This window comes from Tachysurus fulvidraco, chromosome 21 (assembly GCF_022655615.1).
Source record: "Tachysurus fulvidraco isolate hzauxx_2018 chromosome 21, HZAU_PFXX_2.0, whole genome shotgun sequence".
Taxonomy (NCBI): Eukaryota; Metazoa; Chordata; class Actinopteri; order Siluriformes; family Bagridae; genus Tachysurus; species Tachysurus fulvidraco.
Window position 1 is genome coordinate 20,439,308 of NC_062538.1, and position 15,000 is coordinate 20,454,307.

At 46.0% G+C, this 15,000-nt stretch overlaps 1 protein-coding gene across 1 annotated transcript in view; it reads left to right on the forward strand.

Moving 5' to 3' along the window:
- The first annotated feature begins 210 nt into the window (after nucleotides 1-210).
- The window catches only part of smad7 (SMAD family member 7), a 27,810-nt gene continuing 13,020 nt past the window's right edge, over nucleotides 211-15,000 (forward strand). Inside the window, exons 1-3 of the mRNA XM_027152709.2 lie at nucleotides 211-1,534; nucleotides 3,075-3,128; nucleotides 14,414-14,485. Coding sequence (XP_027008510.1) covers nucleotides 1,051-1,534; nucleotides 3,075-3,128; nucleotides 14,414-14,485 — 610 coding nt within the window. The 5' untranslated portion in view covers nucleotides 211-1,050. The remainder of the gene's footprint in view (nucleotides 1,535-3,074; nucleotides 3,129-14,413; nucleotides 14,486-15,000) is intronic.

The following is a 15,000-nucleotide window of genomic DNA, read 5'->3' on the forward strand; positions in this document are numbered from 1 at the left end:
AAACTTTACTGGAATGTAACCTTTAAAACCCGATGTCGCCGCTTGTGAGCTACTTGATCTCCTGTTTGCGCAACACGATCGCTTTTTTTTTCTTAAGCGACAGGGTGTCTAGACAACCACGTGACCGATGGGGGGGGCGCCAATGCCCACTGGAGACAGAGAGACAGAGAGAGAGAGAGAGAGAGAGAGAGAGAGAGAGAGAGAGAGAGAGAGAGAGCTTCAGCTCCTCTCTTCCTTCACTCCTCGTTCCTGAAGCGCACAGACCGCATCGCCGTCTCTTTTGTCGCGGCTTGGAAACTTTACGCGCGGCGCTTTTTTGCTTTCCTGCTTTGTTTTTTTTCCCCTACTCCTTTTTTACATTTTCCGGATAAATCCTGTACGTTGACCGGAAGACGACTGACATTGTATCTTTAGTCACAGTTGATTGGGTTGATTTTTTATTATTTTTTTTACTCCCCAAAGCTCTTTGGGCTCAGACACGGATTTTACCGGAGCTTTTCCGACCTCCTGGATTTGGATCTGCTTCGAGCTCTGAACATTAGTGTTTCCTCAGACATGCTCGGGACACATAGTCATGCTGGAGGGTTCAGACTCCACCGTTAAAGCTTCACATGGACTATCTTGGTGGAGGAGAACGGAAAGACGCACGGACAGAAGATCTTAGGCTCGGATCGAGGATGGTGTGTGGATTTACAGCGCAGAGACACCGGCGCGACTTCAGTGTCTAACGGAAGTTTTTATTCGTAGTGTTAGAATTTCAACTAAATCCTTTTTTATACTAATATCCTATTCAAACAGATTCGGCTGTAGAATATAGGCTGTTCGGGGCAGCCTGTGTGTGTATATATATATTATCTGCTGCTTAGTTTGTGGGAGGAAAACCGAATTAAAAGACTGGCGTATGGTACAGATTGCCTTTGCTGCTCCCAGCTTCTGTACCGTCTCTCGGACTGCGCGGCGCTGCCTGGCCTCGGATCCCGGGACCTACTTCATGATTTGCGGACGCCATGCTCGTTCTTTAGCCGGGAGACCCTCTGCTCGTCGTCGCGCATGTTCAGGACCAGACGGTCGGGGCTCGTCCGTCGACTCTGGAGGAGCCGCGCGCCCGTCGACGGCGACGGGGAGGAGGCGGCGGACACCGGGACGCACAGCGCGGGAGGAAGCGGAAGAGGAAACGGAAGCTTGTGCATGGGCAAAGCGACCAAGGCCGCCGGTAAGGCCGGTGGAGGCGCGAGCGCAGAGGCCGAACTAAAGGCGCTCACGCACTCGGTGCTGAAGAAGATCAAGGAGAAGCAGCTGGAGGTGCTGCTGCAGGCCGTGGAGTCGAAGGGCGGAGCGCGGAGCCCGTGCCTCATGCTGCCCGGCCGAGTGGACGCGTTCTCGCTCCCGCTGCTGCTCTGTAAGGTTTTCCGCTGGCCAGACCTCCGACACTGGTCACAGTTAAAGCGGTTGCCGTGCTGTGAATCCTACGGGAAAATCAACCCGGAGCTCGTGTGCTGCAACCCGCACCATATGAGCCGCCTGTGCGAACCCGGTAAGTCCTGCAGCTCGTGCGCACTCACACACTCAATGGTTACATCACAGAAATTATTCAGTGCTGAATTAATAAACAACGGTACCGATGATACCCAAAAAACCCAGTCTGGCTCACTGAAAGCTCACTGGTCAAACTGGTAGACCATCTGTGCCTAGGATACCATTATAAATGATTAAAAAAAAACACACACACACATTTTTATTGTAAAGGAACTCTTCAGCTAAGCAAACACATATTTATCATTCTAGTGAAATTAGGAGAAATCTGGAGAAATCATTTTCCAGGTGAAACACCTCTGGGGAAAAAAGATCTACCAGTTGGAGCAGCTGATGGAAGCTCATCAGATCAACTCTGACATTAACAAGAACATTAACACTGCCTCGATTTCCGACAGCGGGACTAACATTAGCGATACTTTTAACTCAATCCACCTTATGTTATGGATAAATATGAACCTTTTCTCTATTTTGACCCCTCACTCCATGACCTATCGCTCTAACTGGATGTTATAAGATGTTACTAAAGTGTCCACACTGATGCTATGTGAATGACACAAAACTCTACGTACTAGTTCGCTGACATGAAACGAAGACAAACTCATTTCTAACCTGTCAGTATGTCAGTAGACTAATCATTAGCTGCTACACCAGGATTTGTGTTCTATTAGTGTTTGCTATAACATCGTGTTATCACAGTGTTATCACGGTGTTATAAACGTCTGTGACGGCGTGCGTGACACCGTGTGATCACGTCCTACCTCTATAATCCAACCTCGCCTTATTTACAGTTTAGAAATATTTTCATTTTGTAATAAGTGGCGCTCAAACGCAAGGCAGATGGGTTTAAACAATCCTGATAAATTCCTCCATGTAGTCTTCGTTGCTCATTACCGTACAGCCGGATTCACTACACACTACACAGCACGTGTTAATATCCATAACAAAATGATATACAATGAACCTTTTCCTTAGCTTTAAGTATAATGATGTTAAGTTCTTATAAAGTTCTTATGATGCTAGATAATGTCATTAGCACCACGTTAGCTGTTTGGTACGAAGATCTCTCTATTTAACTCTTTCCCAAAAGTTTACCTTAAAGTTTTCAGAGCAGGGAATTCGATTTATTAGCGCTTTCTTACGGTCAGTTAGGATCTCGTTCCTTAACACTTGGGCCCCTGTGTATACGGACATCGATTAATGTTCAACTGGACTGAAGGCCCTGTTTTTGGCAGTAACATGCTCTGTTTTCTCTTTCGCTCTCTCTTGGTCTGGCGCCGGGCGGCTCTGTGTTTATCTACGCACTTCACTTGTGCACTATCAGGGCAGATTCCCCTTCCTCCAGCCCCCATCTCTCTGTCTCTCTCTCTCTCTCTCTCTCTCTCTCTCTCTCTCTCTCTCTCTCTCTCTCTCTCTCTCTCTCTCTGTACATAAGACAAACAGGGTTTTTTTCCTCCCTAAAAGAATGCCAACTGTTATCACATGGCTCCATCTAACCCTGCTTGTTTCTCATGGTCTTCTTTTCCACTCTTCCTCCTCAGAATCCCCTCCTCCTCCATACTCACGATATCCAGTGGACTTACTGAAGTCACCCGGTAAGTGTCTCATTTGCTTTATGAACGTTATGTGCTCGTGTGTCCTGCACAGTTTTATGGATTTTTATTTTTTTTTTACCTTTTTTTCAAACTCCGCCCCTAATCTTAATCGTCATAATTTTGCGCACAAGCCCGGAAAGTCCTCATGATAAGTTCTATGAATCGCTTTATTTGCCAGACACTTTTATCCATGGATGATAATCCGCCAATCTAAGCACACGGCTGAACGGTTTTGCGTTAAACAGATAATGACGTTTGCGTCTGCAGACGTCGGTCGTGTTCTTCACTCTCCTTGTAGCTCCTTGTCGTGTGAGACTTCTGGACTGAAGTAAACGTCTCCACACAGAAGCTCACTGTGTTTTATTTTTGGTCGCACTCTTACTTTAAGGGGTTTTCTGGCCGTCCTGGGATTCAAACTCACAACCTTCAGGGTGCGAGTTTAACCGCTGAGCCGCCGCCGAACCGCTGCTGATTATAGTTATCCGTGTTTTTCTGCGACACGCTGTAATTTTCCGTGTGCTGTTTGGACCCGTTTTGCCTGATAAAGAAAGACCACGTCGCTTTTCACGTTTGTAAATATTTTCCTCTGTTTCTTACATTATGTGGCTCTAAAAAGAGAGCTGAGCGAGAGTGTGTGTGTGAGTGTGTGTGAGTGTGTGTGTGTGTGTGTGTGTGTGTGTGTGTGTGTGTGTGTGTGTGTAATACGATGCAGATTCTCAGCGATGTGTTTTGATTTACGATGGACAGAAAGCAGTGGCTCTGCCAGTCGTCTGTAATAGAATGGCGCGAGGCCAAGGACTAAACCCTCTCTGACCCGGCACCAGAGCGGGAGGGGGGGCGATGCGTCTGCGCACACTTTTGGCGGCTCTGATAAAGACTAACGGCTCCATCAGCGAGAGGGTGCGGGGAGGGAGAGAGGAGAGGGAGGAGAGAGGGGGCGAGCGAACGAGTGGGTTAGAGGAAAGCGGAAATGTGGATCTCACAGGGGAAAGCTGAGAGAGCCGCGGAGCCGAGTTTTATCTGCTGAATTAATCGGAGGGTTTGGAGCGTCTGCACACAGCCCCCCCCCCTCCCTCTCTCTCTCTCTCTCTCTCTCTCTCTCTCTCTCTCTCTCTCTCTCTCTCTCTCTCTCTCTCTCTCGTCCTCCGGCAGTGCTGCTTTGGGTTGTCGCTCTCTTTGTGTCGAAGGATGTGTTCATTCACAGCTCCTGATGGTAATTGACAGCGATCTCAGTCGGAGATGTTCGCCATCCGAGGCAGAGCGGGATTAATCTTCATCCCGGTGAACGATACAGGATCCTGTAGAACGCCTCGTGTTATGATTCGCGCTACAGCAGCTACGGTTCCAGCAAACCGCTCATCAGCTCCATGTTACCACCGATAACGGTCTGGAAGCTTGACGTGAAGTGAAACTTTTACTCCTTTTTTTCTAAAACAACACGTCGACTCTGAAGCCATTCGTTCTGCTGATACTAAAGCAATCTGCAAACAATTCACCTTTTTTTTTTTCTTTTTTAAAAATGTGGTAGCTCAGTGCTTAAGGTGTCGGGGCTACTGATTAGAAGGTCATGGGTTCGAACCCCAGGTTCACCAAGCTACCACTGCTGGGCCCCTGAGCAAGGCCCTTAACCCATAGTTGCTCAGTTGTAAGTCACTCTGTATAAGGGTGTCTGCTACATGCCGTAAATGTAAAAAATGTAATGTGATGTAAAAAAGGGACGCATTGCGATTTTTATCCGGTTATAGTTACGTTTTTTGTTTTTTTTGTTTTTTTTCAACGGCGTCTCTTTCTCTTTTGTGAACGTTGATGATAAACGCTTCCTTACAGAAAACGCGGTCGTATCAACGATCACACGTTACTTTAATGCGAGCGGTTCGTGCTCTACGACGTAAAGACGGACCTGCTGTCCGTCTCACGGCCGTCGACCAATCGGGGCGCAGAATCCGGCGGCGCTGTGATATAAGTTTTCTCGAGTTTTTTTGACGCTCCGCCGCCCACTAATTAACATCACGCAGACGAACAGAATGAAACGCCCAACAAACGTTTGTCAGAAGCGACTGACACTTGAGGATAACAAGCGCTCATTTTTTTAAATTGTCCTGGAACAAAAAACTATGTGAATAGCAGAAACTCCTCCGTCAGTCGCTTTATTATTCTCTTTTATAAAAACAGCCATGTTCAGAGTTTACATAAAAAGGTGTGTAATTATTTGGCGCCTGCGTCTGCGTCATCCACTTCAGCATGACTCATAACTTTACTCAACCAGATTTTTGGGTTTGGGAATGTGTGTGTGTGTGTGTGTGTGTGTGTGTGTGTGTGTGTGTGTGTGTGTGTGTGTGTGTGTGTGTGTGAGAGAGAGTGTGTGCTAAATGAGAGGAAGAAGGAAAGGAGAAGGAAACCTTTCTAACATGTAAACTTGTTCTTTACCTGAGGCATGAGAGAGAGAGTGAGAGAGAGAGAGAGTGAGAGAGAGAGAGAGAGAGAGAGCTGAAAGAGAGTCTCTCAATGATCATGCAGAGAGGAAGTCATTTGTCACCCCAGCTGTGTTTCTATGAAGACACGTGCATGTGTGTGTGTGTGTGTGTGTGTGTGTGTGTGTGTGTGTGTGTGTGCGCGTGTGTGCGTGTGTGTGTGTGTGTGTGTGTGTGTGTCCTAGAGCCAGTGATATTAATAGGATAAAAGAGTCCAACTGTGCTTCATTTATTCGAGCTGCTTCTTTTGTTATCACTTTGTCTTCCTCATCACTGACCAAAGACACACTCATACTTCTCTTCTTCTCTTCTTCTCTTCTGCTCTTCTTCTCTTCTGCTCTTCTTCTCCTCTACTCTTCTTCTCTTCTGCTCTTCTTCTCCTCTACTCTTCTTCTCTTCTTCTCTTCTTTTCTTCTACTCTTTTTCTCTTCTTCTCTTCTACTCTTCTTCTCTTTTTCTCTTCTACTTTTTCTACTTCTACTGAGCTGTAATCAAAGGCAAACAAGAGAGAGAGAGAGAGAGAGAGAGAGAGAGAGAGAGAGAGAGAGAGAAAGTGCGCACTACACAGGGCACTAAATGTGACAGGGCAGAGGGAAAAAGTGACCAGCTTCATATCATGAGAGAGAGAGGATGTGTGTGTGTGTGTGTGTGTGTGTGTGTGTGTGTGTGTGTGTGTGTGTGTGTGTGTGTGTGTGTGTGTAGTGAGTACAGCAGAGAATGAGGAGAATGAGCTCTGTGTACCACTCAGGTCAGGGAGCAGGAGCGAGTGCCACGTCATGGGCACACACACACGTGCACACACACACACACACACACACACACACACACACACACACACACACACACACACACACACACACACACACACACAGCTCGCACACTTACATCTTCTCAAATCTTTGATCGCCAAAATCTTGTCGATCTCCAAGGATTAAACGCGAATCATTTCAGCTCAGCAAATTCTGTGCAAGCTTCAAAGAGTGAATTCCTGCACACACTTTCTGAGATGTAGCAGAGATCAGACGAGCTTCAGAACGAGGGAGAGAGAGAGAGAGAGGGAGAGTGAGGGAGAGAGTGGGAGAGGAGAGAGGGAGGGGAGAGTCTCTCTCTCTCCTCTCTCTGTGTCTCTCTCTATCATCTCTCTCTCTTCTGTGTCCTATCTACTCTCTCCTATTCTCCTGTCTCTCTCTCATCTGTCTCTCTTGTCTCTCTCTCTCCTCCTCTGTCTCTCTCTCTCTCGTCTCTCCTCTCCTCTCTCTCTCTGCTCAGTGCATGCTTGGGTATTGTTTGGGTGTGTGAGTGGTCACAGGAGCTGAGAGCTATCGTGCGATGTTTTTCTGTTTTTTCTTTTACTTTTTTCGTTAGAGTTACCCTCTTCGAAGGAGTAAAGAGACCAGAAAGTTTAATTATAGGTTTGTGTGAAATATTGTAGTTTATTTAGATAGGTAAGTTAGTCAGGTGTTGTAGTAGCAGGGCGGGAGCGGGATGGCGTCCCTCACGCAGAGGGGACGTCACCTGTCTCCCTTCCGCCATGGCTGTCAGGTGTATGCCGGCTAACGGCGTGAGTGTGGAGGAAGTTTTACTGGCAATGGGGAAGGAGGTTGGAAATGAAGAACATTGTTCGCCCGCTTCCCGCCTATGAACAAAGCGGTTGGTGGTGGTTTTTCTGAAAGAGGAAAAATCAGGCAAGACACCTGGCCAACACGGCGTTTGTGGTAAGTGTGTTGAATTTGTATAGTCTCACCGCTGGTGCTCCGACCGTCCGGGTAACTATAGCAACGTGCCTCCGTTATCCCCGATGAGGATATAGGAGCGCGAGCTTAAACGCTATGGAAAGAGTAGCTAGCAAGACAAAATAGTTACTTGGGCTGTAAGGACGGGGGCTTAAGAAAGTTGAGTCCTTCAGGAGACAAGTGTTCATGGTTTAAGCCAGCCGGAACTAGACGTGTCTTTTAGAGTGGGGTGTGAGGGAAATCGTTTATTGCTGTACGCTAGTACGGGGCAGATGAAATGTTTTGAGTGCGGTGATGTTGGGCACAGAGGCTGGTGTGTCCACACAAGGCCCAGGCCTCTGAAGGGCAGCTGGGCAGAGTAACGTGGTATCAGCCGGGCAGAGTAACGGTGATGCAGCCGGGAGTGAAACGGTGGAGCCACCGGTAAACATGGAGCGGATTTTCCGGCTCCGTCTGTGAGCCGTGCGGTTTGTCCGGAGGGGTACGGAACGGAGTCAGACAGCGCCGCGGCAGGCAGCGATGTCTAACCCTGATATAATGTGAAAGCGAGCTGAAGTGTCAAACACCGAAACTAACCCGGTGTCTGGCGAGGTGGTGATTGACAATGGATGTACTGAGAGCATGTGCAGGCGGAGATCAGTGCTGCTCATAACAGTAACCACAGAGCTCGACTCTGAAGATGTACTGGGTGACACACAGGAAATCACTGTTGGTGAAGGCAACGTGACGATGGGAAGAGAATAGTGACTCTGTAAGATGGAAACTGAACAAGCCGCCTTCCAAACCCCCGTTATAAAAGGAAAAAAAAGAGGAAAAAAAAACAACTTATAAGTATGCGAAAAAGGACCGACCAAGAAGCCGTAGAAGTGAAAGTGACACAGGAAGTGATGTGGTTTGTACCTGAGCCGGTGCTCCCCAATCCCTGCTGTGAGTAACTTTTTTACTAAAGAATACCACGTCACTGACATCAAACACTTCCTAAAAATCACAAAAAACATGCGAATGGTCAACATCAGTGATCATTTCCCTGATTTAAAACGGGCTATCTGAGGCCATAAAACGTTATATGTCTGAAGGTAGTTTCGAGGATAAGGGAAGTTTATCGGCTGAAGAAGATAATGACAAACTCGCTAACTTGTGTGATGATGGAGGTGTGAAACGTTTTAATTTCCCCAGTCCTCAGTGGCTAGTACACTCTGCTAATGTTAATAACTCTCTTCTGGTTGTCATGGAGGACATTACATATAGCATCTCTGAATGTTAATGGGGCAAGAGATAGCAGGAAGAGAGCAGAGATATTTGAAGTGGCGAGGCAGAAAAAGATTGACGTGTTGTTTTTACAAGAGACCCACAGTGATAACAGCAATCTCACTGACTGGACGCAGGAATGGCCTGGTCTTTCCTGCCTGTGCCACAACTCTTCCACCAGTGGAGGTGTGGCAATTTTATTTTCTAAGAATTTTACACCAGTCACATATAATACAGAGGAGATTGTGAAGGGCAGACTGTTAAAAGTCAGGGCCCAGTTTGAGAAACACGTTTTTATTTTTATGTGTGTATATGCTCCAACCTCACCAGTTGAGAGACTTGTTTTTTTAGACGATGTATGTAAAGCCATTGAGACATGTGATAATGAGGAAATTTTATTTGTTGGTGGGGATTTTAACTGCACCACAGACAGTGACGACCGCAACCATATCGAACCCCACATGCCTTCCCGTACACGCCTCAATCAAATAATACAAAAGTACGGTTTAAGTGATACATGGCGGTCGTTTCATGGCTCCCAGAGACAGTACACTTGGGCGCACTCCCGCAACAATTCTATATCGCTGGCAAGGTTGGACAGGTTTTATGTTTTTAAACATCATTTAAACATTTTAAGGAGTTGTTTTATCAGCCCTGTTGGTCTCTCGGACCACAGTTTGGTTTCCTGCATAGCAGTTTTAAAATGTATTAAACCAAAAAGTGCATACTGGCATTTTAACACAGCTCTTTTACATGACACGCATTTTACGGACATTTTTACCTTTTTTTGGAAAAATTTTAGAAAAGAAAAGGAAAATTTTACGTCCTTACAGCAGTGGTGGGACCTGGGCAAGGTACACATCAAACAATTATGTCAACAGTACACTGCAAATGTCACAAGGGAGTTGGCCCAGTCCATAAGCCAACTGGAAAATGGAAATCATGATACTCCAATCTCTTTTACAGGCCTTCAGGAGAAACAGGCCCATGTTCAGACCCCTTACAGCAAAGAAGAAAAAAGCTATCTGACCTCCTAGGGTTAAAAGTACAAGGTGCGCTAATAAGATCTCGCTTCCAGAATGCCAGACCAGATGGATGCACACTCTAAGTTCTTTTTTAACCTGGAAAGAAAGAATGGCCAGAACGTTTCATTCACAACTTGCCAATCCGAAACTGGTGACATTTTATCCAAACCCACAGACATACGCAAGAGAGCAGTTAGTTTTTATGAAAAGCTTACACCAGCGAGCTCAAAGTGGCCCAGGTCACAGAGCAGGCTTTCCTGGGAGGACTGCCCAAAATCCCTGAACACCTAGACCCCAGCACTCAGTGGAGCAATAACTTCAGAAGAGCTTCTCAATGCTCTACAAAATACAGAAGTGGAAAAGCGCCGGGTATAGATGGACTTCCAGCAGAGTTCTACAAGTGCTTCTGGGCCGTGTGGGGGAAGACTTGCTGGAAGTCCTCACAACAGCTAACTGGAGGGTTGCTTCCACTGAGTTGCAGGAGGGCAGTCCTCCACGCTACTCCCCAAGAAAGGAGACCTAACCAAACATAAAAAACTGGAGACCTGTGTCCCTATTATGCAGCGACTACAAACTGCTCTCTAAGGTTTTAGCCACCAGACTGGGAAGTGTTCTGGAAGAGGTGATCCACTCCGATCAACATACTGTGTACCTGGGAGGTCAATATTTGATAACGTCTCACTGGTTCGAGACCTTATAAGTGCCTCACAAAACTATTCGGGCTGAAAATGGTCTGGTCTCCATAGACCAGGAGAAGGCTTTCGAAGAGTGGAGCATGATTTTTTATGGAAAACTTTCGAAGGCTTTTGGTTTTTTAGCTCTGTTTTTATAAACAAAATAAGAGTTTTATATTGTGACATTGAAAGTGTAGTGAAATTTAATGGTGACTTATGTGCTCCTTTTAAAGTGTACAGGGGAGTAAGACAAGGTTGCTCTCTGTCAGGAATGCTCTACGCCCTAGCCATAGAACCTTTTTTAAACATGCTAAGAAACAAATTGAAAGGGCTCTCATTTCCGGGTTGTGGGACCACTCTCCGATTGTCAGCATATGCTGGCAATATAGTGGTAATTTTAGACCAACAAAATGATATTGACACACTGTGTAGAATCTTCAGGGACTATGGCAATATTTTCTCTGCCAAGATCAACTGGGATAAAAACGAGGCCCTTCTGGTCGGGCGTTGGTCAGCTAGTGTACCCAAACTCCCGGGGGGATTGCTCTGGAAAAAAGAAGGTTTTAAATATCTAGGAGTTTACCTGGGAGAAGAGCCTTTTATGCAAAAAAAACTGGGAAGGGCCAGTTTTAAAAGGTAAAAGGTCGCTTAGATAAGTGGAAATGGCTTTTACCGAGGATGTCTTACAGGGGACATGTGTTAATCATAAACAACCTGGCAGCAGCCTCCCTTTGGCACAAAATAGCATGTGTAAACCCACCTGTAACACTTTTAGCAAGAATCCAGTCAATGTTTTTAGTTTTTTTTTGGGATAAGTTGCCCCAAAGTGTTTTATACCTACCCAAAGATGAAGGTGGGCAGGGCATAGTGCACCTACAGAGCAGAACCGCTGCTTTTCGTTTACAGTTTTTACAGAGATTTTTATGTGGTTCAATGTTTGTAGGTTGGAAATGTGTGACCAGTACTATTTTAAAGTCCTTCAGAGATCTGGGACTTGACAAACCCTTGTTTCCTGATGGACCCTCGAAAGCTGAACCACTTTGAGACTACCTGTTTTTTATCACAATGTTTTTAAAGTGTGGAGACTTTTTAAGACAGAGAGAGCCACAGACCCGAACTCACTAAACTGGCTACTTCAGGAGCCCCTCATCTACGGAGCTCGCCTGGACATTGCTGACAGTGCCCTCACTCAGACTCTACAAACGTCTGGTCTCATCACGCTGGGACGCCTGGTGGACCTGGCTGGACCAGAGCTCAAAGACACCAGTGGAGTAGCTGCACGGCTGGGCGTGAGATCAATACGGATCGTGGCACGGCTACTTCAGAGGTGGCACTCTGCTCTCTCACAAGAAGAACAACAAATGCTAGTGGAGTACTGTGGGGGGATTGAACAGCCGGATGAGGAGGACCCTTTTCCTGAGCTTTCTCTGTCTCCAGACTTAGAGGGAAGTACTGGTCACTTTTTAGAATGTAAAAGCTTCACAAATATGGATTTTTACATGGTCTCTGGGAAAATGTTTTATAAAGCCTGTGTTAAGGTTTTTAACAAGAACAGTCTTAATGGTAGAGTGGACACACCGTGGCGCTCTGTCCTCGGGCTGAGGGAGGAAGAGCGACCACAGTGGAGGACACTCTACAAGCCACCATTAACTAAAAGAACTGGAGATTTACAGTGGAGAATCCTGCACGGAACCATTGCTGTTAATGCTTTTATCTCGGTCCTGTGTCCGGAGACGAGTCACAAGTGTCCCTTCTGTCTACAGAGGGAGACAATATTTCACACTTTTACGCAGTGTCAGACTAAAACCCCTTTTTACCCTTTTGCAGACTTTAGCACTTTTAACAAGTCCTTTTCAGTCCAAACTTTTATCCTGGGGGTAAAATATACTAAGAAAAGGCAAACAGATGCCAGCTTTTAAACTTTGTCGTGGGTCAGGCAAAGATGGGCATTTACATCAGCCGAAAAAATAAAGTGGAACAAAGAGGCAGCGATGATGCAACAATGGTGACAACAGCAGTGATGAAGTCCAGGATTCTGGTGGACTTTCACTTTTACAAGAAAACGGCGAACTTGACAAGGTTTGAAAAAATCTGGTGCATTAAAAATGCACTCTGCTCAGTTTTTAATGAAGAACTGCATTTTGCACAGAACATGTCTTAAAGGACATCATGTACATTTTAGTTTTTATGGTTTCGCACTTTTAAAGCTATTCTATTTATCTATTTTATTTTTCATTTTATTTATTTATTTCTTTTCCTGCATTAAGTTAAGTTAAACCTTTTATCGGACATGTTTGAAACTGAGCAATCGAAATAAAGGTCTTTTTCAAAATCAAAAAATCTCTCTCTCTCTCTCTCTCTCTCTCTCTCTCTCTCTCTCTCTCTGTCTCTCTCTCTCTCTCTCTCTCTCTCTCTCTCTCTCTCTGTCTCTCTCTCTCTCTCTCTCTCTCTCTCTCTCTCTCCCCCCCTCTCTCTCTGTATATACATATCTAATGGCCATGTTATGAATATTAGAGTAAATATTGTAGAATATATAAATAATAAACAGTAAATAATAAATAAGATCTGTATTTTATGTAACAGGTCGTCGTGTCGGTGCTTTACATCAAAGCTGCTGTCATTAAACCTCAGCTTGTTTTTCTGCCCTTTAAAATGAGTCATGGGGTGTTTAAAGCTCTCTCTCTCTCTGTCTCTCTCTCTCTCTCTGTCTCTCTCTCTCTGAGATCTCGTCTCTCTGTATCTAGTATGGAGAGCAGAGATAGAGAGATGGAGAGAGAGCGGGGAGGGAGAGGGAGGGAGAGGGAGAGAGAGAGAAAGGAAGAGAAGAGAGAAGAGAGAGAGAGAGGGAGCTAGAGGAGAGGAGAGAGAGAGTAGAGAGAGAGAGAGAGAGAGAGGGAGAGAGAGAGAGGGAGAGGAGAGAGAGAGAGAGAAGAGGAGAGAGGGAGGAGAGGAGAGAGAGGAGAGGGAGAAACGAGAGAGAAGTGAGAGAGGGGAGAGAGAGAGAGAGATAGAGAGAGCAGGAGAGAGAGAGATAGGGCAGAGCGAAGAGAAGAGATCTTTAGACATATCGATTCTCTTTATATATCTCTCTCTCTCTCTCTCTCTCTCTCTCTCTCTCTCCCTCCCTCCACACCCCCCCCCCCTGTGGTCAGTGAGTAAGGCTCAGGTTAGGCCGAGTATCTCATTAGCTCGACCGCAGTCTAACCAGATGCTCGGCGGCTCTTACAGAGAAACACGGTGCACATCCTCACGCTGATTCTGTCTGTCGTCTCATCATGATGTCTGAGTACCGACCACATCGAACTGAACGTAAAGTCAACTTCAGACCATTAACTTATAACGCCGAGGTATGACAGCCGAGGCTTCTGATTGGCCGGCTGGGTTGGTGGGGGGGTCCACTGGGTTTATATTCACTGAAATATATAATTACCCGCAGCTCTGATTGCTATGGAAACCCTCCGAAAGTCCTGTTCTGAGCTGCTTAGTGCAGAACACACACACACACAGACACACACACACATACACACACACACACACACACACACACACACACACACACAGAGTTCCTTGTCTGCTGGCATGCCATTTAGAAAATTTACTGTACACAGCTTTCAAGGCTGAGGCCATTTCCTGTCTCCCTCATTGTTTTTGGCTTGATGGAGTGTATCCTTCTAAACTCCTATCACATCTAGAAAACACACACACACACACACACACACACACACACACACACACACACACACACACACACACACATACAGAGACAGAACTACTTAAACTTTTTGTTTTCTTGCTTTCTCAAAGCCTCCGGAAGTTTATTCGTTTCTTTCAATCCCGGCCGCCTTAAAGTTCTGAACCAGAAGATCGCGAGATCTCAGAGCTCCACACCGTCCTGAGCGTATCGTGTGGGTCATTAGTGTTTATATAAATCTCACCGTTACATTGTCGTATTTAAACGCATTTGTGTCCGTCACGTCGTCTCCTGCTTAAATCCTTCGTGAGCTTCTCGTGAACGTCGCTCTCGGTCCCCGAAGGCTGTAAAAGCTGTCAGTATCTGAGGCCATGATGTGTTTGGAACTGTGAGTTAAACACACTCGTGTCTGATGAATCTTTCTCTTCTTCTTCTTTATGTAGATTCTCCAGAATCTCTGCCTGCTTCCACTGAAACTGGGGGAACGATACATTCAGCCCCTGTGGGGTTTTCAGGTAAGAACCTACATGTATATATACACAGATCTATCCAATCTCTCTCTCTCTCACTCTCTCTCTCTCTCTCTCTCTCTCTCTCTCTCTTTTGCCGTGATCTGCCCGCTGATCTCTGATCTCTGACACTGTTGTATTTTTCTGACGACACGATGCCATTTTGTCCTTAACGTGGTGTGTGATAGAGGATTAACGCTCTGCATGTTAATCGCCGCTCCAGCAGTTTTAGACCACGTTCCCAATGTGTTGTTGCCTTCAGCTTCAAATTGAGCGCCTGCTTATTATCAATATTTCCCGAAGCCTCGGCCGTAGCCGAACGGATATGGAGTGTTTACGAGAGGCGCGGGGAGGCAGCGTGGCGGAGGAGGGGGGGTGAACTGGTGAAGGAGAGAAGGGGAGGCAGGGAAGAGAGATGGATAGAACCAGAGACTTGCTCTGGTCTCTGCCTGCTTTATTCATACAGATGTTTCTCATTAGTGAGACTTTAAAGCCCTTTTTTTTTTTTAAACCTGATGGTG